Source organism: Typha angustifolia, chromosome 15 (assembly GCF_048772165.1).
Source record: "Typha angustifolia cultivar Huaian chromosome 15, ASM4877216v1, whole genome shotgun sequence".
Lineage (NCBI taxonomy): Eukaryota > Viridiplantae > Streptophyta > Magnoliopsida > Poales > Typhaceae > Typha > Typha angustifolia.
The window spans coordinates 4498001-4525405 of NC_133253.1; the positions used below are offsets into that span (position 1 = coordinate 4498001).

The following is a 27405-nucleotide window of genomic DNA, read 5'->3' on the forward strand; positions in this document are numbered from 1 at the left end:
GTGCATTGTTATTTTGTAAGATAACCTAACTGATCAGGAACTCGTTAAGTCTGCCAAACCAGTTTCATTTAGCTGCTGTTCATTATTGCATGGTTTTATGAGCACATGAATGATCAAAATTTATCCTGAGCTGATCTAGTTTTATTTATTTTTCCCCTTCGCATCCATTCCCTCTATAAATGTGGCCTTATTCTGGAACTTGGTGGAGTCGCAATGTTTTGCACGTCGCTATAAATAATACAAGAAAACACCTCGCTGCATAGCTTTACCGAAAAGATAAAAGTTGCTAAGTTCTAATGCAGAGTTCAGAAAGGCTGTGTATTTTTTGAAGGATACCGTGAAAGATTCTGGTCCAGTGCTAATACCGGCTGTATCAATAAATTATTACACTCAAAATGCATTATACATTTGTACAGCTTTAAGCACGGTATTCATCACCACAGTCGCCAATTATCTTCATCAAATCTCTCCCTTTCTTTGATGCTTCAGTAATGTTGTTCATGTCTTCTTCATCCAACTTAAGTGAAAATATAGCATTTGTGTCCTGTATATGCTCGGCAAGACCCAGTCTAACACCTACCATTGACCCAGCAACAGATGACTGCTCGTTCAAAAACAAACCAGAGAAGATTAATCTCCACGGGGATTATTGTCTTATTGCTAAGATTTATAGATAATAGAGAATGGTCATCGGTACCTGGTCTAGTACGTATCTAACAGCAACAGTTGGGATATTAACCCCATGTTTTAAAGCTACCTTCTTGAGTGTTTGGAGCAATCCCTGGAACAGGCTCCAACCACCCCAAGCATCAACCATCTGTAATATGCTCACAGGCAAAAAGAACCGTTAGTGTGGTGTCCTCAGAATTTAGCAGTAGGGTATCTAAATCATGTTATCTACAAATAACTTACTCTTTTATACTTCTGAAGAGAGGGAGTATTTAGAGGAGGACCAGCAAAGGGAATCGAGAGATTAGTATCTACAAACTTCTCAGAAAGCAGACCACCCATCACAGTTCCATACCTGTATCCAGTTGATCTGATCAGAGAGAGAGAGAGAGAGAGAGAGAGAGAGAGAGAGAGAGGGAGAGAGAGAGAGAGAGAGAGAGAGAGACGTTATAAGTTTAACTCCTGTAAGCTGACAAAGTTCTGCCATTTTTTGCTGTGGGCGCATGTCTACGATAGAATGTTGAACCTGCCAACACCATTTGGTTACAGTAGAAATGAACCGATGGATTTAAGGAAAACAAAAGGAGAAAGCAAATCAAGCTTCATCCATAACCTAGGATCTGTACCTGGTTGCTAACAATTGGTATTTTATTTTCCAGTATTATATGCAATCGTTCAGTATCAAAATTTGTCAAAGCCAACGTCTTAATTTTACCTGCATACTTTTCAGCAAAAAGATATTGTGAGATCAGGACATAATGGTCATGGTTTTAAGAAGGTATATGACTTGAAAGAATGAATGAAATATTTGTCATTGAAATTAGGAGAAAAGTTCAATCTAACCTTCTTCTTTTAGGTCAGTAAGGTGTTTAAGGGCATCCAGGTATCCAGAATTTCCGTAATCCCACCTGTTTCAGGAACGATTTTTTTGACAAAAACCTTAAGATGATACAAAATTCTATGATGAGCAATTCAATATTGTAATCTATCTTCCTTCAATAAAGTAACCTAAAAGGTTACAAACTTTAAACACAATAAGAAAAAGATTTTATGAACTTTAATAAGCAACTTTTTCATTGAGGATTTTGGCATGATCAGTGGCTATTACATAATTGGATAAAATCCATTCTCTCCTATGGTACTATACCACCGATTGAGAACTCTCAAGGGTATCAGTGAGGCTAAATGTTGCAGATTCCAAAATCCTTTAAAAAAGAAGAATGCTTCAAAGTACACTCCAACTCTTTTCTGCGAAGCCTTTATTTTCCACAACCAAAAAATCCTAGAAGTTCATGAAATGTTTGTGCTTATAATATACAAGCTAGTATATGAGAATTCACAGAAGTTCAAGGTCCTATAGAAGCCTGGCTTAATTATCAATCAAAATTCACAAGTGTCCTCAAAATGAAAGCCATGGTTATTAATTGATATCCACAACAAGTTCCCTCAAAGATTTTTCTCTTTTGTGGACCTTCACAATGTAATGAGTCAAAGCATCTCAAATTACCACAAACCTCTTGAAAATCGTCTAGATGGCAGGGAGTAGCTGAGAAAATTTATGAATGAGGCAAGTAGCAATCTCCACAGAGCCTTTCAGATAGTTAATTCAGTTTATATAATGCCAAAAAAAAATTGGTGTTGTCGAACCTAAACTCCCTGTGTGTATCTAAATAACAGAAGATATCAGGTTGAATTTCTCTTGGATGCTTTCAAATTATCAAGCAGCATGGCAACCACCCATGAACTGATCTTCAAAATTAGATTCGTCTTCATTGACCATCATTTAAATTCTACAGGAGCATGTTGACAAAAATACAGAAGAAGAACTAACATCTTAGCAATGGAAGAAGCAAGATAATAAGGGCCTAAATACTATGAGCAACAAATATCAAACCAAACTGTGATGCCTGTAAAAATAAATTATTTTTTTCTTTCAATTTTCTTTTTAAGTATCTAACTTCAAGGAAGCATCAGATCTGTCAGTTTTCCCATTGCCAAAGTTAAAATTATGCTGTAGGAATGTGCACATTACCAGTGAAACTGCAACATGTCCAAGGACGTAACATCCATCCTCTTCCGTGAAATGTTGATGTTATCGCGCACATAGCTGCTGGTCATTTTCACTGGAGGCGGCACCCACTTGGTAAGGCTGTCAGAAATCTCTTACTAAAGTAAGTACACCATATCAAACTATAAAAGTAAACATTAATAAAAAGAACGCCAGGAGATCTACGAAGATCATGCATTGCATGCTAAACTAAGTTCCCTTCCATTCCGTGAAGGAAAAGAAATACATTTTTATCACTGATGCTTAACATGACCTTCAGCAACGAGATGGTCTTGTTAAATGCAAACAACAATTAGTAGTGACCAAATCATCGGAATATAATTTCACAAGGAGTCCCTCTTACGAATTATGAGTGTAAAGTTGCAGAGTAATCCTAATTTTCAATTTAGAAATGAGGGAAAGAAAATCATTTGTTTTCTAATACAATATAAGGAATAAAATTATCGATGCAAAGAGATACGCACCCCTTGACCTCTTCAAGCAACTCCGGAGGACGCTCTCGTCGAACTCTGTTGATGAAAATGCCATACAAATCCTCTGCAGGTCCATCTGCCAAAAAGAAAAGAACCATTTCAGTAACAATACATGCATACGCAACTTCTGCTGACATTTCTAAACCTTGCACTCTTCCTATTTCTCAATAGAGTGGCCATGGAAGTCTAGGGTTTGATAAAATTGGATATTTTGGGGACTAGGGTTATGGAAATATTAGATTCAGGAGGAGGATATTACAGTGATCAGCCATGTCGAAAGTGGTGAGACCGGCGTCTGCGTAACGGAGCATGGCCTCGACGGCGGCGTCGCGGTCGATACGGCCCCAGCCGCCGCTGGTCTGCCACATCCCATTCAGGACGCGGCAAATCGCAAGCGAGTCGCCGGCGTTGCTCACCGTGGTCACCCGCCCGCTCGTCTCCTCCGCCGTGCTCACGCATCGGACCGGCCCCGGCCTCAAGTGGCGGCGGAGGCGCCCCCGCCGTCTATCGGCGAATACTGCCGACTCGCCGCAGAGGAGGAGGCGGGAATGGGCCGCGAAAGCCGACATTTCACGATCTCAACGGACACGAGGATAAGAGAGAGAGAGAGAGAGAGCGCGCGCGGAGGATAAAGCTAAGAGTGTCTCTCTTCTTTCCATATATTGGATATCTTAACATTCTAGAAACATTTGGACTCACCCCGCAAAGTGTTAGTATAAGCGGTCCGAATGCTGCCACATAATATTTTTTGTGTGTGTATCTGATATTTAATAGATTTTTATTAAAGTATTATATGCGTATCATTTATATGCACGAAAATTAGGAAGCCATCGTTACTGTAAACTATGGTCATCAGCAATGGAACGAAAAAAAGGTGTTAACATGAGATAACACGTCGTCTTAGCAGTTAGCATTCACTATCCCAACTTAACAGGAGAGAGAGAGAGAGAGAGAGATTACAAATGTCAGCCAAGTCGAAGGTGGTGAGTCCGGCATCGGCGTATCTAATCATAGCGTCGACGGCGCCGTCCGGGTCGACGCGTCCCCATCCACCACTGGTCTGCCACATCCCGTTGACCACTCGGCATATCTCCAGCGAGTCGCCGACGGTGACCCGGCGTTCCAAGTACTCCTTCGTGTCCACGCATCGGATGGCTCCCACCCGCCATTTCCGAGTGCAAAGGTTCGATGGAAAAGAGCAACTCTTCGAGTAGAGAAGACGACAAGCCGCCGTTGCTGAAGCCATTGCCTCTTTTTTTGGATTTTAGAGAGATTAGAGGAGGGATAGAGAGAAGAGTTATGGAGGAGGAGCCCCCCAACAAATGAATGGCCGAGCGTCGTTCATAAAGAAATTAGCAACTTTTATATATATATATATATATATATATATATATAAAGTCTAAAAAGCTTAAATTGTCACTGGGCCGGCCCAACTTCTCTTATTGGGTGCGGACTGCGGACGGATTCGAAATCGATCTCTCTATTCTTTGAGCACCGTCAGATCCACTATGGATGGTCTAGATGCAACGTCGGTAAATATAAATGCATGGGCCACCCCGCCTCTCTTCTAAAACCCTAGAGAGGAAGAAGAAGTTTTCGATAGGATCGGCTGCGAGATCTCTTCTCCTCTACACCACCATCGTGAAGGTACTTTCTGCCATCTTTACGCCTCTAGTTCATTAGATATGTATCTACGCGATACATACTTCTTTTTAAGTTGTTGATTTTTTGATCCGCAACGGATGCTTTTTGTGGAGTGATTCGTGTTTTAGAACGTGGTAATCTTGGAAAGATCACGACTTGCACTTGCAGCATTGGCATTGTAGTGATCCAAATCATCATGACATCAAAACCAATTTATAACTTGTAATCTATTGTTATGGCTATGCAGCATATCAGTGGTTTTTAAATTTTTAGGCTAAAACTATGGCTGCGTATCGGTTATATTCATTGAGTTCCTCTCTGAATCATTCTTATATTTGTTCTATGACTTTCCTCATCATGCACATGTTGGATTGCATGAAAGGTTAAAGCGTGATCTTTATCTTCCCTGTCTCATTATTGTAATGGATGATAAATTGTTTTCTCGCCTGATAGAGTTTTATTGTTTCCAGAATGAAGGTTATAGCTGCTTATCTTCTTGCGGTTCTTGGTGGAAACACTAACCCGTCATTAGAAAATCTGAAGGATATCCTAGAGTCAGGTATACTGCTATCTAGTTCTTTTTCTTGATATTTGACAATCATAATGATTAATGTTCTATTTCACTCATTTCCTCTCTGTATAATTGCTATGTTAATTGAGCTATTGCTTGAAATTTTTTACTACTTTTAACTGATGGAAGAATGGGACTAAATTCCTTAACCATCTGACATTCATAAGTGCTTCATATGGATCTATCATTCATCAGTACTTCATTCTGATCCTCGAGCATCTTCTCTTAAAATCCATGTATTGTCATTTATTAGTTTTGGCACTTTTGCATCTACTTTAGGTGCAAACTTGTGAGAGATCTCAGCGGATCAAATTATCGGATTTTGCTTCTCACATATGCTGATGGAGTAGTTTCCTACTTTCTTAATCCCCTTAATACATAGAAAACAGGATGAAAAGGTTTGACATCACCTAGAGAGATATGTCTCATTTTTGTCAAGAGCCTGCAGTTTACGATTATGATTATGTTGGAAGTTTATCTTCCTTTTTAACAATTTTTATATCATGAAAGAGAGGAGAGAAGATTTTGTTCATGTTGGATTTCTTGCTATCAACAAGATAACACTTTCTTTTCTCTTTTGTAGTGGGGGCTGAAGTTGATGATGATAGGATTGAGTTCCTCTTAGCTGAAGTTAAAGGTAAGGACATAACAGAGCTTATTGCATCTGGGAGGGAGAAATTTGCCTCTGTGCCCTCTGGTGGTGGTGCCATTGCGGTGGCTGCACCTGCTGGAGGTGGTGGTGGTGCTGCAGCCCCTGCTGCACCTGAGCCAAAGAAAGAAGAGAAAGTTGAAGAGAAGGAGGAATCTGACGATGTAAGATCAAATACCATATAAACTCATATTGGCATATTACATAGCTTTGAGATATCATATTTTGAACCATCATTTGGCCTATGTTGAACTCTTAGATCCAGATATAGAGCACCTACAAGTTGCTCATGCATTGCATTTCTGTTAATGCATACATCCAGGCTTAGTCTATAGTCATCAGAGCATAGACAGATTGGTATTCAACAGATTGCACCAAGTATGCTGGTGTTAGTGTTACCACTATTTTTGACTGCATGTAGTATTTTTTCTGCCGTTCACTAGTTGTTTTACCACAATTCACTTCAGTCAGATGTAATTGGGTAATCTAGTTTTACCATGCAACGAAAAGGGATAAAATCTATTCATGCTTGAGCTCGGAAAGCAGTTAAGCCCCTTGCAGTGTGACACAAAAGATAAATCAGAATGGTGGTTGGCTGCACTCCTATTGCAGAGCGTCCTTTTACTTTTGTTATTTTTGTTTTCATGAAAATTGTTTGCACTCTTTCATTATGGAGGATTATTTCTTTTTCTACACCATGAAAGGTGGTCAAACAGTTATACTTTTAGGTAACTGTAGGATAGTTTCTGGTCAAGTTAGTATTTTTATTGTTAATATGATGTCTGATCCATTTATTTTTCTCAAATTTGCTGCAGGATATGGGCTTCAGTTTGTTCGACTGAGTGGTGCGGATCCCCTTTTTTCGTGTTGTGCCCCAGGGAGCGTCTAGTTTCTAGTCTGGCATGCTAGTTGTTAAACATAACTTCTGGAGCGTTTCATATCATTATTGTTTTCATTTGGTCGAACCAGGCGATATTTATAAGTCCTTAATTGAGTTTTCTTTTGCTTAATGTTTTATATTTTTTGTTATTAACTGTAGTCTTTTATGCGGGAAAATGTGTTCAAAAATTTCATGCTAAATGAGAAACAGTTCAACTAGCTCCTATAACCATCACTGGATATTCTCCACTCCATCCTCGGCTTATGTTCTCTTGCATTTGTAAAGGCCTGGATTATCTGCAGGTGAGTGGAACATTATTCTAAAATTATGCTTGCAGATAAGCTGCGTCGGCAAATCTTCCACTGACTACGTTGACGATTTAAAAAGCATGAAGCTGGCATCTAAAGCCTCGTTTGCTTTTGAGTTCACGGAATGATTCCGTGAACAGATTTTGGGATTTCTAACCTGGTTTTAGTAATTAAATATATATTTTTTTAATCTAAGTTCACTCTCTAAAAAGTGAGACTAAGAAATGAGACCCGTAGTTGAAATGCTTAACACTTCCGTGTGCAGCTTGCTGTGCCTCGTTTATTGAGGGAAGAACAGATGAATTCAAGCATTTTCTCCGACGTGGCATGTCGCTGTCTGATAAGAATGACGGCAGGATTTTATCGAAAGACAATAAAAATGAACTGAAGCTCATGGATCACAAAACAAGTGATAACGTATGAAATGATAAAAATCGGTTCTATAACCCTTGCGGTAGAGGCGAACGAAAGGAAAAAAAGCATCCAATTTATGGTGTTGATCTGAAACAAATCATGCATTATTTATTTTAAACCATAGCAGACAATCTGTTCAATTTAGAGTTCACAAGCAATAGGACATCAGAGTGAGATTGACACGAGAGAAACATAAGCACCACTACAACTTGCATGGCAATCCTAGCGGTAGTGCATGATAGGTAGCAACTTTACAGAGATGAGATTTTGGATGCAAATTGAAGGCCCTCCTTGGTGAGTTCTTCCGAGTCTGCTACAGCTGGTTGGTGCCTGGCTACCTTGGCAATAGCCTTGTTCTCATCTGGCGACCCACCTTCGAGGAAAGCACCAACCACCTTGCCGTCCTTGATCCAGTAAGACCCGAAGTGTGGCTTAGCTGATGCAGGATCGTTGTCACCAAACAGAACTGTGTCGCCCACGTTGTCTCCATAGAATTGCCATGACAAATCAAAGGCACGGGAGTAGAAATAGGGCAAGTAATCATATTCCTCTAAAGTTTTGCCTTCCTCACTAGCCTTGATTGCCTGAATTAACCAAATATATTAGGTGAGTACTAGTTTCTATGATTGGTTAAGCTGGTCAAAAGATGTTATATACTGTCGATGATAGTTAAAAGATATCGTGTATAAGGGGTTACCTTTACGGCCTGCTCTGCTGACTTCCTGGCATGATCGACATGTTCAACTCTCCTCATGTCATTGTATATCTTCATTGGAAAGGTAGCTACATCACCAACAGCATATACTCCAGGAACACTTGTTTCAAAGAAACTATCAGTCTGCCATAAGATTGATCAAACGTTAACAACAATAGCGAAGGAGACCAACGAGACTGTAATTTGATATTAAACTTGATTTATTGCATAATGTAGACAAACTAATGTGCTCTGGAATAATTCACTCAGATCTCCTAATGTTTCTCATTTAATTCTAGAAATGGGAAGAAGTTTCACTGCAGAACACAATCATCCTCTATTGTTTCTGATGAACCACAGCTGCTTTGTTTTTCAAGAGTTATGAACAACTGTTTAGTTGTTCCTTCTGATGAGATCACATCAGCTGGTATTAGTAATCTATTAGATTCTATAACAAGCAGATAGAAAATCTTGGAATTATGCAGTCCATGACTAGTATATTAATTGACACGCTGCCACTTCACTAGCGTGCTTTTTCAGGCACAGATATGGTGGACAGTAATTATGTCATTTTCAGTGGAGCTTCTAGATTTCCTATAATTTGATTCTTAGGCTCCAAAATGATTAAATATGTATGCCAAAAAGGTAGATACCAAGGAAAATATAGTGAAAATTTCACAAAATCTAACCTTGATTCCACCTTTCTCTTCTGCAATTTGACCTTTAAAGAGAGTTGTTAGTGGTCTCCCACCAACACCAACAACAACAATATCAGCATCAAGCACTCTTCCGTCCTTCAGTTTAACAGCAGTCACCTGAGAAGTACAAAGTGAACCAGATAATGTGAAAGATGGAAGAGTCCTGATTAAAGGTAGAATTCAAATATATATCTGCACTTACATCCCCTTTGGCATCAGAATCAAATCCAACAGCTACTGTACCCTTGATTATTTTAACTCCTTTGTTGGCATAGTAACCCTCATAGAAAGCAGCAATACCAGCTGTAAAAAGCCGAGGCACTACAGGAAACAAGGAATATATTAGGACACCCAAGAGCCATCACATATATCAACTTGTAACTAGTTTAATAATTTAACTACAACAGCTAAGTTGTGATGTTGTGGTCTAGAATGGATTTAGTCGTGGCAGTATATAAAACTTACTGCACCAAGGTTCAGGGTACACCATTGTGACGTCAAAATTGTTCATTCTTAGTACTGCACTAAGTTCCAGACCGATGTATCCACCTCCAACAATCACAGCCTTCCCATCCTTCTTTGCTTGGATTGCTGCAACAAGATTATCAGCATCCTCAATTTCCCTCAAATAGAATATATTGTTAGAGTCTGCTCCTTGAACACCAAAGTCAGAGAGCCTAATGACCTGGAAAATGAAACAATATGAGGAATGCAGGAATGACTGTTATCTTAGATTTTAGAAAAGACAAAATGGAAAAATCTTTCTCCGCCGTCACATATATCAAATGTAAAGACACACTTGGTAAGGGGAAAGATCTTTCTTACTGAAGAACCCGTCGAAATGATCAAAATGTCATATGTAAAGGTTGCTCCAGCTGCACTACTCAAAGTCTTTGAGTTGAGATCTGCTTTCACAATTTCAGTGCTGAGTATCAACTCTATGCCTGCCACAACAAATAACGAGCCACCCAGGATGACATCAATTCATTGTGGAAACCAGTTTCAAAAGAAAACGTAAGTAATATGAGTGAGGCAGTGAATTCAAGACAATTGATCTTCTTATTGACCACAGTCTGATAACATAAAAATCTAGACTCATCCGACTGGATGAAGGGACTGCAACTAATTAAAACACATGATTTACCTTTTTCTGAATACCACTCGGGCAATAACCTTTCTCCACCACTACCAACGCACACGTGAAAGCCTGGAAGTCTTGCAGCACCTGCTTGGCAAAACACGTAATTTCAAGCACTTGCAATGAACAGCTGACATAAAATTTAAATAAACAATTTCCATATGTTTATATGTTTAAATAAATGAAATTTTATAAATCATACCATATATTTTACCTATTTTATCATTCACACTCCGTATTTGAAGATTTTATAATTCAACCCCTCATTTTTATTTATAACTCTCATTTAATACCCTGACATTATTTTGACTAACTGACGTCGATCAAATTATTAAAATACTCTTATTCCTACCTTCACTCATCTCTACCCCTCTCCTAAAAAAGACTGGGATGATTTAAATATTTATAAATTCTTCGTATATTATAATGGAATATTCATTTGCTAGTACCATCCAAATTAACCCAAGATGTTAAATGAAAATTATAGAAAAAAATGAAGAGTTGAATTATAAAATCTTCAAAGACGGAATGAATTACAAAATAGGTAAAATGTAAAGTTTGATTTGTAAAATTCCCTTAGATAAACCATTTCCATTTACATATGTTCAAAGAATAGTTGACAAAAAGAAAGATTTACCCTGAGGAAAAAGGTACGCTTTGCTAAGCGCTGGGCGTTCATATGGAGCCACCTGAAATGTGAAATAATTGTGAGGAAAACAGCTCGAAAGAAAATGGGAGAACAGAAGTTAAAATGGGTTCTCTAAAAAATCATTGCACTCTTCTTTTCTATAGTCATCTTTTATCTTCAGTACAGTTGAAGATACAGAGGAGAAGGCATGAAAAGAAATTAAGAAGAATAAGATAAGACAGAAAACATCAGTGCAATGGATCATGGTATGCATGGCCAGCATTCCAGATTATATGGCAAGGAATCACCAATCATATAAAATCTCCTAAACTTGAAAAATCAACTGAATCTTCAGATCACGTTTTCCAGTTGTCATTAGATTGTCGAAAAATTTGGTATCAGAATAAAATAGTCATAATATACTGATAAAGCAAGCTCAATATGGTTACATTGTAATAACAGTCTTCTGCAAAACTTTATTCCCCATACTGTGAAGCTTATAAAGAAACATCTTAGTTGTTTTATATAGATGTTCAAAGGGAGAACCTTACTAAATTCTTTGGTTTGTTGAGAGAATAAGATGTTAGAAGACATGAAATAGTATCCTCCTAATGCAGGCTATAGACTTTAGAAAAGCAATATACTTCCATTGCAATACATAATCTTTCTACAGCATGAAGTAACAGGCTTTATAAACGTGTAAGTTTTCTTATGGAACCAAGAATAACATCATTACAGTAGTGGACTACTTAAAGCATCATGATCAGCCATGTAATGCTGATGTCTATGGTGGTAGCTGAAGGACCAAATTTAGTACATGGTCATTGACGTTTGAAACAATCATCGAAATTAATCAATTTTGAAGGTTCCAAGCACTAAATTCTTGAACCTAGCAAGAATAGCAAGCAACGCAACATATCATTGCCAAACTTGCTAATGTGAATAGTACATCAAGTGCAAAAACAACCAGAAGGCCAGCAATCTCTACAATTGATAAACGCATTACTCATACCGCCTCCTTTGATATGATTGCCAGCTCTCCGGGGCTAATTCCATGCTTGGCGAACTCCCTTGCTGCATAACCCTGCAAATGCAAAGCCAGAATCTCGTTACCACCAACCCAGCTCAAACAAAAAAGAAGAGGAATCCAGCAGATTAGCTACCAGCAAGACCCCCTAATATGGAGCGAGCCTAAAGAATATTGCAAGCTTTTTTTTTTTATCAAAAGTCAAAAAAACTGACTTGGTCGAGTTCGAGCACAAGTCAAAAGGAGGAGGTACCCAATAGATCCAGATGCTTAGATTTCGAGAAGAAGAAAGAAATAAGGTCCAGAAATGAATTAGAAAGGGAGACGGTGAGGAGAGAGAGAGAGAGAGAGAGAGAGAGAGAGAGAGAGAGATGAGATGAGATGGGCGATCGAAAACTCACGGCTGCAACGCCTCCACCGAGGATGACGTACTTGAAGTGTTTCTCCGCCATGGATAGTTTAGAAGAAGACGAAGGAGAAAAGATCTCAACAGAGAGAAGATTGTGATGTTCTTCGTACGGTAAAAAGCAAAGGGGGAAGCAGAGAGAGTTAGGAGAGGAGATGAATGGTGTATATATATATATATATATATGAAGGGAGAAGGATCGTCATTGGCTGGGGACAGTGGGAACCGGGACTGGCCCAAATTTTCGTAGCGTCGATACACGTGGCGCTATGTGAACCGTCTAGCTGATATGATGGATCACGGGCCACGTCTCGTATCCGAAGTTACCATATATACAAACATATCGGAACTTGTCGAGCGTATTTTATGATGGTCAATTCTTCTTGAGACAATGGGGAACTTAAACGGCCATTATGACGGTCGATTTTGACCTAACGCAGGTCAAAACGATAGATCGACGTACAAGAACCAGAAAGATTTCAGAAGAAAATTTAAAATTTGAGTACTCTGGATGACCTTCTGGCAGTGATTTGTGGTCATCTTCTGGAACAATCAGGAGAGAGCTAGAAGTTCTTGCCGCCCTACGTCAGCAATGAGCTGAGCCAGTCGGAGTCAAGACATCCACTACTACATCACACCAACAAAAGAGAGCTCATAAAGGTCCCAACAGCCCCATCTAGTCTGAATAGAATCAATTTTAAACTTTTTAATAAACTGTTCACAAGTTTAAACAAGTGAGGAGTACTTATAGTTCATAGGACAAACAACAACAAAAATCCAAAAAGTCCAACTGAAAAATCAGCACTTGTCACCTGATTAATAGCAAGAGCAGTCTTAGGAAATACAACATCACATGCATCCAATCAAAATCTTCAGATTAACACATCATCTCAATCACCGGTCATTGACAGTGAAGGTAAACTGATCAAAGTTCTGGTCGTACCTGTATAACCAGCACGATCGACAATAATCAGCAATTGCTTATCTGTTGTGTTATCAAAGCCCTGCAACGTATTGCAACTTTGAGACCGAAACAGAAACAGCGTATAATTTGCTCAACCACATTATTTCTCCATGACAAGTTGGAAAGTTAGATCCTTCAACAAATTATGAAGATACATATTCATACACTATTCAAACTGGAAAACTGCCTATGCTAAAGAAATGCCAAATCAGAAGATGACTGCAACGATGCCAGGAGGTTATCATATTGTACAGGAGGACAACAAGTAGAGATAAACTGCTGCTAGCGATAGAAGTGGGTACAATTTGTATCACCAGATGTCTGAAGTCTCTGAACTACATTGATGCCCTTTCTGCTGGCAAGGTTTGCAGGTACATAAGCAACTTCTGCAACAAAAAATCAAATAGCAAGTTAAATTTGCTTGAGAGAAACAAAAATCGGAATTCTCCATGACTATTATCATGAGCTTATGACATTTAAATCACAAATTTCCTAATTATGAGATATATGATTAGTGTAATCATCCATGTTCCTTCATAGCTGCTGTTAACTAGTGTGCAAAACTGTAGTAATGTAAGACCATTTTATGAAACTTCATATCAAAATTGCTTAAATCCTATCGTTACTATATATTAGAAAATGTAAAGCAAAAGGACAACTGTTCCACTATATAAAGAACATTATTTAAAAACACATGCACAGAGAAATGACTTCCATGTGAGAGCAACCATTTTAAAAGCTCAAGTCCAACCCAACTAACATTTGATCAGTGCGCATTGTTGATTGCCATCTGGCATGTCCAGAATCATTAGTCAATACATACTGCGACAATGTGTTACTAGACTGTATCGTATCTGATAATCCATAGCATCCCATACTGACTAATGTCGGATTGGTACATGCCATTCGAGCCAATAGCACTTTACGCATGATAGCATGTGCTGCAGTGTGCCAAGACAATCTTGTTGGCATGTGTGCTATGAAGGTTAACAGGTACAGAGATTGTGCCAGAACTAAAGCCAACAGATTGCATCAAGTATCAGCTTCATTTCGTACTTCTATATATAAAACAACTTAGGGGGCACTTGGTTGTCTGCATCTGGTGATGCATGTCTTTGTGATGTTATATCATCTCATCCTGATTTTCCCTTGAATATTGCGTAAAATTATCACTGAACTGTGGAATGGGATCCCAACAAATTATTTGGATTAAATAAATCACAATATTATGTATTGGCATGTGGATGGCATCAAAGTTTTCATAGGGACAGAATACTCACAAAATCATAGGTAAGACAAATGATTACGTGCATCATATTCATCTCCAAAAGGAAAAGTAACATATAAATCAGGAAATGGAGAAAAATGAAACTATACCTCTATAAAGCACAACACCTGGATAACCGAGCGACAAAGAATTTAGGACTTAGGAACTGTAACATTCAGGATCTTTACATCCTGATATGGTTTGTCATTCTTATCCGTCTTGACCTTCTCTATTGCCTGCACACCATAATTTAAGTCTCACAACATCAGATAATAGAAGAAATAATCAATTTCTACATAAGTTCTCCAAAAGCTTGTCACCTGAACAACATCCATCCCTTTCACAACTCTACCAAAAACAGTATGCTTATTATCTAGCCACGGAGTTGCCACAGTGGTGATAAAAAATTGAGAGCCATTGGTATTAGGTCCAGCATTTGCCATTGATAGTGTAAATGGTCTATCATGTCTTAAACTGCAAGAATGCAGAGTGCGTTGTGAGAAATGCACATGTTTTACAAGAATAGAACAACATCACCATAATAGACAAAATGGTTTACCACAAGACAGGCAGGAAAGCAACTACATTCGATAGATAGTAAACAGTCCTATCAAGAAGCACATCAAGTAGAAGACAAAATGTCGGTCTAGGATATACATAGAAGGATGCATCCCCTCCAATATCCACCCCTACTAATGGAAAACTTCAAAAAGTATTGCAGTTATTTCAAGGCCACCATGAGACATGGAAGATATGGCAACATGGACACAGTTGGCTACACAATAAACACAAATGCATGCATACATTTATATTATTTAAGACAGACACATGTATTAACATTCTGCAGATACATATGTACACAATGCACACATAGATATCTTGTTTGCATTTTTACCTTTTGTGGAACTCATCTTCGAATTCTCTTCCCCATATAGATTGTCCCCCAGTGCCATCTCCCAAAGGATCCCCAGTCTGAACCATGAAACCTTTAATTACTCGGTGAAAGATGAGATTATCATAATATCCATTCCTACAATGAGTTGTGAAGTTCTCCACAGTTTTTGGGCACTCTTCCGGGTACAATCTCAAGTGAATATCACCCAGCGACGTGTGCAAGACCTGACAACAAAAAACAATCCTGCTAAGTGTCTAAGAGACAACAAAACTTGAGCATTGGGTTTGCACATCATTATAACAAAAGGGATACCAGATCCTAAATTAAGTAGGAGTCTTAATGCACAATTATATCTATAATCGCAACGCAGTGTCTGCAGAGGACGGGATGTATGCATAATTTCCCCTTTGATTCATCAAATGATCCAAAAGTTTTAATTATTCCAGGTCTCTTAGACTATTTTACCATGAGCACATACATGCTCCGCAAGTCAAGAATAAGAAAAAGATTTCTTTGTATGGTTTAAATGTCAAATGCTAATGGAAAGTAACTTCCCACATTTTACATCCATGAAAAGGGTGTGTGTTAACTGTGTACAAGGATATAAATGTAAAAATATAACTATAAAATGTTGTGTATAATTCTGTATCAGCTCATTGTCAAGAAGGGAATAACATACCAGGCTATCAGGAAGTGATGTTGTGGTGGCTTTTCCTAAATCAGATACTGCCAATAGCTCTTCAGGAGGTGGTTTTTCATTGAAAACATCACGCCCCTTGGTCGCATCTTCAGGTTCCTCAGGTTCTCTACGGCTGTTTTAAGGATAAGACAATAGAAAAAAAAATCTTTAGAGATATGCGATGATAACCCGAGAATATACTTCAAGTCTCATGACATATAAATAGCACTGGACTAAGGAAGGACTATTGATGACATATTGCTTACATGGAAGTGATTAATCAGAAAACCCTTCATGCAAGATTTCAAACTTCATACCTGAATAAATAGATACGGTGTTTCTTAAAAGCGCAGCATAGAAGTGTAGGATCTATCAAAGGCTCTTTGCTCTCATTGACATTTGCTGCTGCTGCAGGTATCTTCCTAACCTTTTTATTACTCTTGTCACCTTGGTATAAAGCAATCCTTAAAAATCTATCATTGTTTTCCACTTTTCCTAGTATTCGGGCAACTTTATTGGTGTGCAAGTTCACGATCTGCATTGATAAAGCAATGAAAAACATTAATCACTACAGCAGATGTGGAATAAATCAACAAACTTATGACACAATAATATATGATGCGTGTTATTGACCATAAAACCACCTTATACAATCAACATAGAAAAAAGGAAAGTTTGTATAGGATAGTTTCTTTAATCGTGAATTATTCATAGTTATAGTGAGGCATAATCAAGCATGGTTGATCGTTCAAGAAAGCAATACATCAGGAACAATCTCACTATAGAGAAAAACAAAAGTGCTTATCTAACAGCTATAAGTCTATAACATACCACTAATGAAGTATGCCTTGTAGATTCATCTTGACACAAGGAATTACGCGCATGTTGGGGGGAGAGACAAAAGGCAGGAGGGAAGGGCAATCAAAGACCCTCAAGTAAATATTATGAGCAGCTGTAGCAGCAGTTGAGCAGGCCAGCAGAAGCTACCAACCCCATGAGAATAGTGGTGACTGAATTTCTTAATAAAGGTACCTTGAGAGATTTTGTGTGTGTGTGTGTGTGTTGGGGGGATAATGAGGAAGAGAGAGACTGAAAACAAGGGGAATTTGGTAGTACACATGCTCCTTTAAATTCATACAGTGATAATCCTATCCTACTCCATGTGTCAGAAGTGTATGATGCTGAAATATTCAGCCTATATGGTGGCAGAAATATTCAGTCTACTGTGACCGGAGTAACACATAGATATAAATAATCAAACTAGAAATCGAAGCAAAGAAAGAATACTTCAGAAAAAACAGAGGAAAGGTAGAAAACTATCATGCTATGCTTACTTTTATACCCAAGAGGGTAGCATAAATAAGAAAATTGCAGCTCTCATCAAAAATAGCATTAGGCTGTGGAGCATTTTCAGTTTTCTCTATTTCCTTTTCAACAGCCATTCTTCGCCCAAAATCAATAGCATCAAGCCGGTACAATGGAGCATCACTTCTCTGTAAATCTTGGGCCACCTATTAGAAATAGTAGCAAGTTAGAAGAATCTGAATCTGAATTATCAAAGATAAACTTTTTCGGTGGAAAAAGAAACTTTCTGTTTTACCTCAAGAGACTCATCGTATACACGCCTTAATTTACCGGTTTTAAACCAAAATACACGGATCCTGCGATCAGGAGAGGTTATTGCAAATTGACTACCATCAACGCTCACCTGGCAAATAGAAGTTCCATTATAGCATGTTGCTGCATCCCATAAATTTCAAGTCATGAAAGTGACAAAACTTTTTTCATACTTCATAACCAAAAGAAGATTACAAGGTCACATGGTTATAATAACTGTCATAGATTTAAATGCATGAAGCAACTTGAGAAATTCTCAGAATCTCATAAAGAACTGGCATAAATCTTATTATACAGCTGCATAAAGGTGATAATATCAACTATCAAAAGATCAGTTACTAAGAATGTGTCAGGGAATTCATAATGACGACTTATCGAAGGAATTATGTTAAGGGCAAAGAAGTGCAAAATAGAGTTCAACAAAAGTAACTACATACGGAGGTTTCCTCTCAATAATTATATCAGTCCACTTTTTGCTGGACAATTCCAGAAAGGAAATAATGCATGTTAGGTTATGCCAAAACTAGCACAAATGAAGCTCGAATTGGTAGATATATTTCTACTTCCAGCACATTCAGGGAAACAAAAAGAAAGAAAGGACAATAAAGCCAGAATACAATCTACATAAATTACCTCAATTGCAGAGACAGTTGTCTTGCACTTGACAATTTCAAAGAGATTGGTATCTGTTTTCAACCTGAAAGTCACACTGCATACAATATACAAATGTAAATATCAATTTCAAAACATATAACAAAGCCTTTATCTCTACCTGAGAAAGACAAATAGAACTCTATCAAATTCTTATTAAGGACATCAGAATGAGTTGAATGCTGATAAATTATCAATTGAGTGCTACATTTCAAGAAAAAAAATATATCATAACAACATGACTGCTTAATTTTTTGTCCCATCAGCACCAAGTGCATCTCAGAAGCAAGGCATTTTTGAATTTGAGCTATTCTATATCCAACAACATGGTCATGTCAATTTTCTCATGTATGGATACATTTTCTTGACTCAATGAATTTTGTGTTTCCCACTCTTGATTCACATGATCTCGTACTCCATAATAGGATAAAAATGGCAATGGTATTGCAGCTATCTCTCTCATAAGGTAGAGACTAAACATGTAAAACTAGTGGGATAGCTGATTTGATGAATAGATATCTTTTTAACTGTGGTTTTGATCCAAATCACCCAAACTACGGAGGAAAAATATAAAACACACAATTAGGGGTATCAATGTCTATTTGATCACTTCAAAAATAATTAAATTCATGCATTGCTCAAAATCAAAACATAGGGATTATCACAATGTTGTGTAATGAATACATACCCGTTCTCTGGAAAATTAAGTGTCGAGGGACACCAATACTCCAGGATCCCTTTGGCATCGGAGGATATCATAATGTCATAAATGTGATTGTATTTCATGACTTTAACAGGACCCATATGAATCTGTAGTAAAAAAACAAATGCATTGATTCATATGTAGAAGGCTTAGGAAACCACAAGCATTATCACGTCTAGCAATTTCAGTCAGAATGCAGGATCAATTCTTCCACTGTAATAAGCTTAGCATAGGCAAATCTTAAAAGACAAAGTAAAAAGATAAAATAAAAACAGCAAACCTCTCTCGAGATGATTGGTTCATTTGAACCTGCATGTGCATCATATATGTGAACAAACGATGTATTTCGTTCACTAATGGCAAGCTTCGCTTTGACATCCCCTTGTCTATAGACCCACTCAATTGCACCAGGAACAAACGGAAGACGCATCATGACCATCATATCATAGTTAACAACATCATATATCTTCACAGACCGATCGTTAGAGATTGTACAGCAAAGTAAGCCATCACCACTGACCTGCATTACTGAACTACACTATAATTGGCAGTTGTTCACATTACAAGGAGTAGAGAGAGTATGTAACTGAGATTCGAGAGAACTAAATAGAGTTATAGTTATCAACAATCTGAGTAACTCTTTTCCTGTCATTTATCTGGTATTATGCAGTTCAATTACTTCTATGGTTTGGTGGAGATGACTTCTGATGCTGTTCCATAATGAAGCATCACCATGGGACTTATATAATCAAGCTGACAGTCACGTTGAATAAAATATGGCTGTAAAGCTTAAAAAACCAGGCGATAAGGAATACTGCTGGCAATTTTGAAACAAATAAATGTGTAAATGACACTTCTGACTGAAATTTATCTAATATGTAAGTGTACAAAAAGAGGCAAGTAGTTGTTACATAATTATTTCAAACGATACTTTTTAGTTTCAATCATTTTTTCAACTCCTTGCATATGTCACTGTCATATCAAACATTCCTGTGCATCAAACAACAACTCATAAAAATTGTGTATAAAATATATATATATATATAATTTCTGTCAAAGGGCATGTATTGAATATGAATGATGTGAGACCAAATCAATATGGATGCATTATAGAATATTTACGAGATAAAGAAAATCCACAAGATTCTCATGAGTTATATATATACATAAAGATTTCTGTCAAAGGGCATGTATTGAATATGAATGATGTGAGACCAGAGAAAAGGTTAACAAATCATTAGAAAAAAAAAATAGAAATCAATTTAGATGCATTATAGAATATTTGCGACATAAAGAAAATCCAGAAGATTCTCATGAGTTACTAAGTTATACAGTAAATTGATGTTTCAATAATGATGCATGGAAGGACTATCAAAATAAAACATATCTCTCATAGTATCAATAAATTCATTGAAAGATCAAGCAAGAGCATGTAACAACACATTAACAGTAATATCCTCAGAATTAGGTACTTTTTATATTACATTAACAGTACCAAACACCAAAAGGAATAGCTAAATCTTCAGAATCTATCAATAAAACAACAAATAAAAGAACTATGGACAACAAGTGAAGAAGTAGGCATTATGGAGCCCAGAAAATTGTTGACTGATAAACAAGGATTGCTTTGCACCCTCAACATGTCTGTGTACATAAAATCTTAACTAATTATGACAAATCCCAGAATGCTAAACAAATCCAATTGTGCAATAATAACAACAAGATAGGTACTCACAGCTAGGCCTTCAATGGGACCAAGATGAGATCTGAAATGTTTAGCAAATTCAATTCCAATAGCTTTCTTCTTCCAAAATTTAAGATGCCCTACAAGAAAAAAATGTATTTCACTGAGTAATTCGACGCACTTACAATAGAGTGAAAAATTCATGATTACATATAGCAATGAATATGTTCTTTCTCTTCTCCATTTTCCTTTTGTCATTTTTATCACTGTGCAAGAGGGAGTAGAGAGGAGGAGCTCCAGATGTCAAATCAGTTGACATGAATTATTTTGTAGCTGTAATTTACAAAGTTGAATACTTATTATAGATTGAAGATAATGGACAAATTCCTGTACATAGTCCTTGATGCAAGAACTACTGCAGGTCAAAGATGGAGATTTTTATTGGGAAGGTACAAAAAATTCTTCTAATCAAATTATAAGTCAAGAATTCCCTCATTTTTTTTTCTTTTCTCCTTTGTTTCTCTTTTTTGTTTTAGCCAGATAGTTCAGCATTTGTTGCTATAGATTTGTCCAAAATATAAGAAACAAAAATAAAAGAGTTTTGCAACTTACAGCTTTGTAGGATTAACTGATAAAATCCAACAGGTTTAATACCACTAAACTGAAAGAGGTAAGAAAAAAAAAAGGATGTAAAAGATGACCTTGACTAACTCATTCAGGTAGCTTCGATCCTCAAATCACTAAAGGGCCTACTCAACTATTCATGAACCAAAGTTGTTGCTAAAACTCACTGACTACTACTACCTAGCATGTCAACCCAGGTGAAAATTAATCAGAGAGGGCTATCAGAAGTAATCACCGTCAATGCTTCCGGTGACAAAGAAGTCCGCCGCCGACACAGCAACATGAGTCACCACATCCCGATGCATGTAGCTCTTCTCGTACCTGCAAGGCACCTCTAATTAAACACCAATACTACGAATCACATAGTGACACCCCCAATTTTTCTTTGAAATCCAATGCATTGGCCTACATGTGGGCGCACGGGAGGGCGTCGAGGTAAGCCTGCTCGAAATGGAGAGGCCTCTTGGGCCGCGATCGAACGACCGGTCCCGGCCCTATCAACGGTTCCTCGCCGTCGTTAGTCTCCACTGGATCCGCCGCTGAGTTCTCGTTCTCGTTCTCGTGCTCTGCCATTGATGTGAAGGGGACGAGCTTGGAGAAGAATTCGAGGCTAGGGTTTTGTTTGAGGGTTTTTGCCTTTTGGAAGGAAGAGTAGGAAATTTATCGGACCTGCGCGGTGTTGGAAATGGATCGGGTAGACATTTGGATCCGAATAAAGTGGATATGGATAGATATAATATATTACGGTGCAATTGAATAAACGGATCGGATCTAATCTTGCCTTCGGCTTCGTCTCTTCTTTCGTTTGGAGGTTGCTGTTACTAGCCAATCGGATATCGGCGGTGGTGCGAGCTTGGCTGAGGGCGGACATGAGTGGACTCCTCTGCAAAGCCACGACTTCTTCGAATTTACGATCCTGCCACTCTGTTCCTTCTCCTCTCCTTTGCCTCATTACTACTAACAAATCCCTTCTCGTCTTTAGAAAGACTCTTCTCCCTCTCCCTCGTCTCCGCTCTCCGACGCCCATCTCCATCTCTCCCCTTCCCGCTCGATTTGTACCAAGGGCAGCAGCAGCAGCATCCATGGAGGCTACGGAGAAACCCAAGCCCTTCTCCGTTCTCTTCGTCTGCCTCGGTAATCCTCCAACTCTTGTGTCGAAAAAGGAAGCTCTTTTTCCGCGAAATGTGGATGCAATTTGATGCCAATCTCCTCTAGGGAACATTTGCCGGAGCCCTGCGGCGGAGGCCGTGTTCAGAGACCTTGTCCGCAGGAGAAATCTGGAGTCAAGTTTCAAGATTGACTCCGCCGGCACCATTGGTTACCATGAGGTTGTTCTTTTTGGATAGCCTTTGGTCTTTATTTGATGGGTTAATTGGTTTTATGATTTCTTTTCTGAAGGGTGACCCGGCGGATTCGCGGATGAGGGCTGCGTCGAAGAGGCGGGGGATCGAGGTGACCTCGGTATCGAGACCGATAAAGCCATCAGATTTCCGTGAGTTTGATCTCATTCTTGCCATGGACATGCAAAATAAAGGTGCCACCGGATTAATCCTTTCTTTTTCGTTTCTCTTTTTCAGTATATGATGAGCTTAAGGGTAGCATACAAATATTTTATTCTTTTCCTAATTAGATGACATATTGAGTGCCTTTGAGAGGTGGAGATTCAAGGAGCCCCTCCCAGATGATGCACCGAAGAAGGTTAGTCATTACTAAATCTAGCTTTTCCATTCTCAAGTAGTAAAATTTCTGCTTAATATGTGATTTTAAATGATAGTGCTACACTGCTATTGGTGAACTAAAACTCATATAGTTCCTACTTCAGCAAGAATTTCTTGCTTATCCTACTCGTATTATTTGTACCACTTATTGTATTATTGCTCTAGAAGTATGCCCTCATGGCACAAATATATTAGCTTTGTGTTTTCAGAAAATATTGCTTAAATGTACAAGTAGATGTTAGGATCTTAAGGAGGCTGTGCATATGTGAAATAGAGTGATTAATTCAATTGAACTAAAACAGATAATAAGAAGCAAAATTTGAAAACTAGAGGAAATTTTGGTTCTTTCGATGGTGATAACATTAATCAGAATGTAGTAGTTTGGATCTTCATCTGCTTCTGAATAACTTTGGGTTTCAGAAGCTCCAAATGTTGTAGTGCTGGAACTCTAAATATGGCCACAGATATCTTTCTGCTGCTCTTTTTATTCTTGTGTTATAGCATTCGTTAGATCAATAATTTTACACCCAACCAGATCAAGATATTGGACTAAGCAAAGTTCCTCCTAAATCATTTACTCGTTTGCCTCTTACAATTTGGGAAGATTCTAGATTCTGCATCACATCTCTTACAGTCTTATGGTAGGATGGGTTACTATATGATAGATGTTGTCTATACTACTTGCCATGGCATAGGAGAAGGGGTTGGATATCAGTTATGACTTTGGACTTTTAAGCAATTCACTTCTCTGCCATGCAGGTTAAGCTGATATGCTCCTATTGCAAGAAACACAAAGTATCTGAAGTTCCAGATCCTTATTATGGTGGCCAACAGGGTTTTGAAAACGTAAGTTAGAAATGTTGTTGGATCTCTTCAATCTATTCCTCAGTGACTTGTATAACCTAATTGGCATTCATTTATTTTTCTAATGCACTAAGAGAATCTAATACTGTATTGAGTAGGGTATACATCCATTTCATTTCTTTCTTAGCCTCCTATGCCTTGTCAAAGAAACTCTTTATTGCTACTCAGGAGAATAGTTTTGCTGCTTGAGATAGATCCATGCTAATGTGCACTTTATGCCCTAAATGCCAGCATAAAAATAATTGATATATGGAGGGAAATGTTTTTTGTTTCATTTAGTTTATATTGTTTGAGAGACTCTTTGTTTTTCAGGTCTTGGATCTACTAGAAGATGCTTGTGGGGAATTACTCAACAGCATCCTCGTGGAGAACTGTAATAATTCTGTTTAAAGTTCCTTCTCTTGTAAATCCTAACAGAGCATGTAAAAGCATATATTCCTTTCGACTTTCTCGATTATATTATATCAGCGGTTCATAAATCCTTGTATCCAGAGATGCATGGTTAGATGAAATTTCAGGTTGTGCCATGTTGCAGAGGATTAAACAACCTACATCTAAAGCATGAAACATTGTTTCTAAACTCTCACATCATATGAACATGAATATCCTGTCTGATGAGTCTGTAATATCAGAGTTCCAGATCTTGTCAGATTTATTTTAGTACACAATATGTCAGATGATTTATAACTGGTACATCAAGTTTAAGGTCAACATTATTTCATAAAGAGTTATAAACCTTACAACCTGGAAAACCAAGTCCAATATCATACTAAGTCTAATATGACAAGAAAAAATTGGTTACTATTTGGTGCTCCTTTCAACATTTAGTGAAGTTCTTGCATAGTTCAATTTTATTATGTTTCACTTTTCATATCTGCTAATCTATGATTGTTTAATATGATAAAAGTTGATGGTTTTTGTATAACATATTCTCTGATGTGCTCAGTATATTGTTAGATATTAAGCCTTCTCAAGGTCCACTTAATATCTAATGTTAAGTGTGCTTTTTGTAATCGTGTTCTTCCTCTTTGTCCTGAAATAAGTATATTAGATATTAGAGTATGCTGATTGAACTGGTTTGACACGAAAGAAGTCATGATTTTGATTGATCTCCAACTTTCTAATCATTAACATCATTCTTTTTACCGTATAGTACACTATGACCCTATAACAGGATAAAGCTAAATTCAAGACTTGAAAGCTTGAATACAAGACCATGATCTGAAATCAAACGACTAACTGGATCTGACCTGATGGTACTCGAGGAACCTGAGACCTCGCATACATGAGACATGCCAAGCAGCACACTCTTAGAAAACAACTACTCTTGACTTAACGATTTTTACCAACACAAATCTGCACTTTAGCTACTACTCTACAGTGAACATGGGGAAGAAGAAGATTCTTATTTCACAAAGCACAGAATGATAGGACTGGAGAGTGGACGAGGGACGGTGTATCTGATCATCTTCTGTAGACCTGAAGAGCACACCAAGAATACTTAAATCTGATGCTCCAGAGCTATGTGAAATATCTAGCTTCTCAGGTGCTGATGCTACTAGTCTCAGATACTGATCCGTTAAGCTTCTGTAACACACTTGCAGGGGAAGGAGTCGAAGTTGATGAACGGAGTGCTTCGGCGAGTGGACCGCCCATGGATGCCTCACCATGGTGTACCCACCCACACCAGTTAGAAGGTTGCAGTCTTTCATCTTTTGTATCTTTGCTGCAACCGCTGCCCAACCCATGTAGTTCAGCATTGCCTGTTGATAGCTTGAGGGAGAAATCTGATGATGGATTTGTGGGGATGGAAATAGAGAGCTGAGTGGTGGAAGTTGAAGGACTGGACATGCTGTTACTAGTGTTGTGCTCTTCTTCTTGTGTTCTCGGCCAGTCATCGAAGAATCTCCTGAGCACATGGCTGCCAGTTTTCCCCTTGCTCTCAGGGATAATATGATCAGCAGTTTTGCTATTTGGGGATCTAAACAACAATATAAGAAACCATTAATGAGTATTCCAAGCAATGGCAGTGTTTCAAAAGGTGCTTAACTTCAGCAGTGACATGTTACCTCTGATTAAGGGGGAGGATGTTTAGCGGAGGTGATGAGCCAGCATGAGTGGCATAGGGTTCTTTGTTCATCACCGGCGACAGAGGCGAGGAAAGGGTGGACTTCACACCGCCGGCGGTGTGCGTGGGGATTTCCACATGCTTTCTTGAACGGTTTCGACCTCGGTGGACATGGCGCTCGCAGTACTTCTGCCCGGCCACCACCTCCCTCGAGCATCTCCACTTCTTTCCGTCCGTCCTCCTGCATCTCCCCGGCTCGGGATCGATGGCGCTTCTCCCCCAGTACCCTGTCTGGATCACTATCGACAACAACAATAACCGTGCAGCAATGAAAGTGATGAGTTTGCCATTCGAATTAGCTAAAAAACCGAGTTCAGAGATGAAAAGATACGCAGTGAATGTGTTCTGAAGTGGCAACCAACAAGCTTCCTAAAGTGATACTTGAGCAAGAAAACAGGCAGGATATTCAAGAAACTTTATTATAAATCAAGCAGAGACACTAGAGATGGGTTATAAGCTGGAAAGAAGATTTAATATGCACTCACAGGATTGCTGGTAATGCTGGAAATGTTGGGATTGGTGGTGGTAGTACTGAGACGCAGTGAGGATACTCCTTTTGATGGGTAGAATAAGCTCCATGGGGACAGAGACGCCAGCTATCATATGCTTGTAGATCAAAGCCTGCAGCTCCAGCTCCTGCCACTGTGCCAAACTGAAGTAACCCCCTACTCCTTACACAAATCAAGATAAGAGAATACCAAGTGAGAACACTGCCGGAAATGGGAGGAAGAAACTATCTAATAGAGCAAAATCGCTTACTGGGAACTGCTGCAGGTGCTGGACTTTGGAGTGTGGTGTTGGCGTTGCTGCTAGGCTCACATGCAAACAGAGTAAGAGCAGAGTTAGGTGGCTGCTGCTGGTCTCTCCATTGATGGGAGTCCATGAAAGCCAAACTGCTTCCTTTGTATGGCTTTGTTTTCTTGTTATTGATGGGATGGGAGGGAGTCTGCTGCAAGAATGAAGAGAAGAAGGATCTCTTTCCTCTCTCTCTCTCTCTCTCTCTCTCTCTCTCTCTCTCTCTCTCTCTCTCTCTCCTGTTCTTGCTCAGCCAAGGTAAGCTACCAAGCTCTATCTATCTAGTTAGGCTTCTACTACATTTGTGCAGAGGGGGGGGGGAGTGAGTTGTTGCACCTGAGCTGGGATAGGGACAGGGCAGACAGACAAACCTATCATGTAGGGGAGGAGGGAGGTAGAGAGTTCCTCCTGCCACCTGTTGCTCCTTTGTTGGGAAGTGAACAACTGTAATTGTTACAATAATGAGATGGAGAGAGAGAGAGAGAGATGTGGATAGTTGGCTTCTTCTTTATTGCGAGGAAGCTTTGGGAGAAGGGGAGAAGGGGAGAA

At 38.6% G+C, this 27405-nt stretch overlaps 6 protein-coding genes across 10 annotated transcripts; 2 read left to right on the forward strand and 4 right to left on the reverse strand.

Annotated features, from left to right (window-relative positions):
• Positions 1-304: 304 nt before the first annotated feature.
• LOC140777387 (flagellar radial spoke protein 5) lies at positions 305-4543 on the reverse strand. Of its 2 annotated transcripts, none has more exons than XM_073121458.1 (9): positions 4171-4543; positions 3202-3286; positions 2702-2818; positions 1513-1577; positions 1296-1384; positions 1116-1195; positions 913-1024; positions 698-817; positions 305-601 (listed from the first exon to the last, which is right to left on the reverse strand). In XM_073121458.1, exons 1-9 carry the CDS (start codon positions 4454-4456, stop codon positions 419-421), a joined length of 1137 nt encoding a protein of 378 aa, XP_072977559.1. In that variant the 5' UTR covers positions 4457-4543; the 3' UTR covers positions 305-418. The 2 variants fall into 2 exon arrangements, with proteins under 2 accessions (XP_072977559.1, XP_072977558.1); XM_073121457.1 differs by lacking the exon at positions 4171-4543 and adding an exon at positions 3470-4057.
• Positions 4544-4700: 157 nt separating this feature from the next.
• On the forward strand, positions 4701-7103 carry LOC140777390 (large ribosomal subunit protein P2-like). Its single transcript, XM_073121462.1, has 4 exons — positions 4701-4857; positions 5325-5413; positions 6009-6238; positions 6890-7103. The coding sequence occupies exons 2-4, from the start codon at positions 5326-5328 to the stop codon at positions 6914-6916; spliced, it is 345 nt and encodes a 114-aa protein (XP_072977563.1). The 5' UTR covers positions 4701-4857; position 5325; the 3' UTR covers positions 6917-7103.
• A 655-nt stretch (positions 7104-7758) lies between these two features.
• On the reverse strand, positions 7759-12421 carry LOC140779697 (monodehydroascorbate reductase 3, cytosolic). Its single transcript, XM_073124916.1, has 10 exons — positions 12263-12421; positions 11847-11918; positions 10844-10895; positions 10213-10293; positions 9894-10012; positions 9534-9753; positions 9271-9389; positions 9060-9185; positions 8374-8514; positions 7759-8260 (listed from the first exon to the last, which is right to left on the reverse strand). The coding sequence occupies exons 1-10, from the start codon at positions 12311-12313 to the stop codon at positions 7928-7930; spliced, it is 1314 nt and encodes a 437-aa protein (XP_072981017.1). The 5' UTR covers positions 12314-12421; the 3' UTR covers positions 7759-7927.
• Positions 12422-13349: 928 nt separating this feature from the next.
• On the reverse strand, positions 13350-21991 carry LOC140779696 (peptidyl-prolyl cis-trans isomerase CYP71). 3 transcript variants are annotated; one of them, XM_073124913.1, is made up of 14 exons: positions 21761-21991; positions 21587-21672; positions 20779-20867; positions 19324-19563; positions 19029-19150; positions 18323-18398; positions 17673-17780; positions 17407-17583; positions 16390-16607; positions 16073-16205; positions 15394-15617; positions 14819-14972; positions 14609-14734; positions 13350-13617 (listed from the first exon to the last, which is right to left on the reverse strand). In XM_073124913.1, the coding sequence occupies exons 1-13, from the start codon at positions 21922-21924 to the stop codon at positions 14651-14653; spliced, it is 1875 nt and encodes a 624-aa protein (XP_072981014.1). In that variant the 5' UTR covers positions 21925-21991; the 3' UTR covers positions 13350-13617; positions 14609-14650. The 3 variants fall into 3 exon arrangements, with proteins under 3 accessions (XP_072981014.1, XP_072981015.1, XP_072981016.1); XM_073124914.1 differs by lacking the exon at positions 21761-21991 and having other exon boundaries at positions 19324-19571; positions 21587-21639; XM_073124915.1 differs by lacking the exons at positions 21587-21672; positions 21761-21991 and having other exon boundaries at positions 19324-19576.
• A 123-nt stretch (positions 21992-22114) lies between these two features.
• On the forward strand, positions 22115-24387 carry LOC140779699 (uncharacterized). Its single transcript, XM_073124920.1, has 6 exons — positions 22115-22485; positions 22567-22679; positions 22750-22885; positions 22982-23049; positions 23829-23915; positions 24246-24387. Exons 1-6 carry the CDS (start codon positions 22221-22223, stop codon positions 24321-24323), a joined length of 747 nt encoding a protein of 248 aa, XP_072981021.1. The 5' UTR covers positions 22115-22220; the 3' UTR covers positions 24324-24387.
• Positions 24388-25474: 1087 nt separating this feature from the next.
• On the reverse strand, positions 25475-27392 carry LOC140779698 (growth-regulating factor 3-like). Of its 2 annotated transcripts, none has more exons than XM_073124919.1 (4): positions 26821-27392; positions 26547-26726; positions 26003-26300; positions 25475-25914 (listed from the first exon to the last, which is right to left on the reverse strand). In XM_073124919.1, exons 1-4 carry the CDS (start codon positions 26942-26944, stop codon positions 25476-25478), a joined length of 1041 nt encoding a protein of 346 aa, XP_072981020.1. In that variant the 5' UTR covers positions 26945-27392; the 3' UTR covers position 25475. The 2 variants fall into 2 exon arrangements, with proteins under 2 accessions (XP_072981020.1, XP_072981019.1); XM_073124918.1 differs by having other exon boundaries at positions 26547-26732.
• Between the last annotated feature and the right edge of the window lie 13 nt (positions 27393-27405).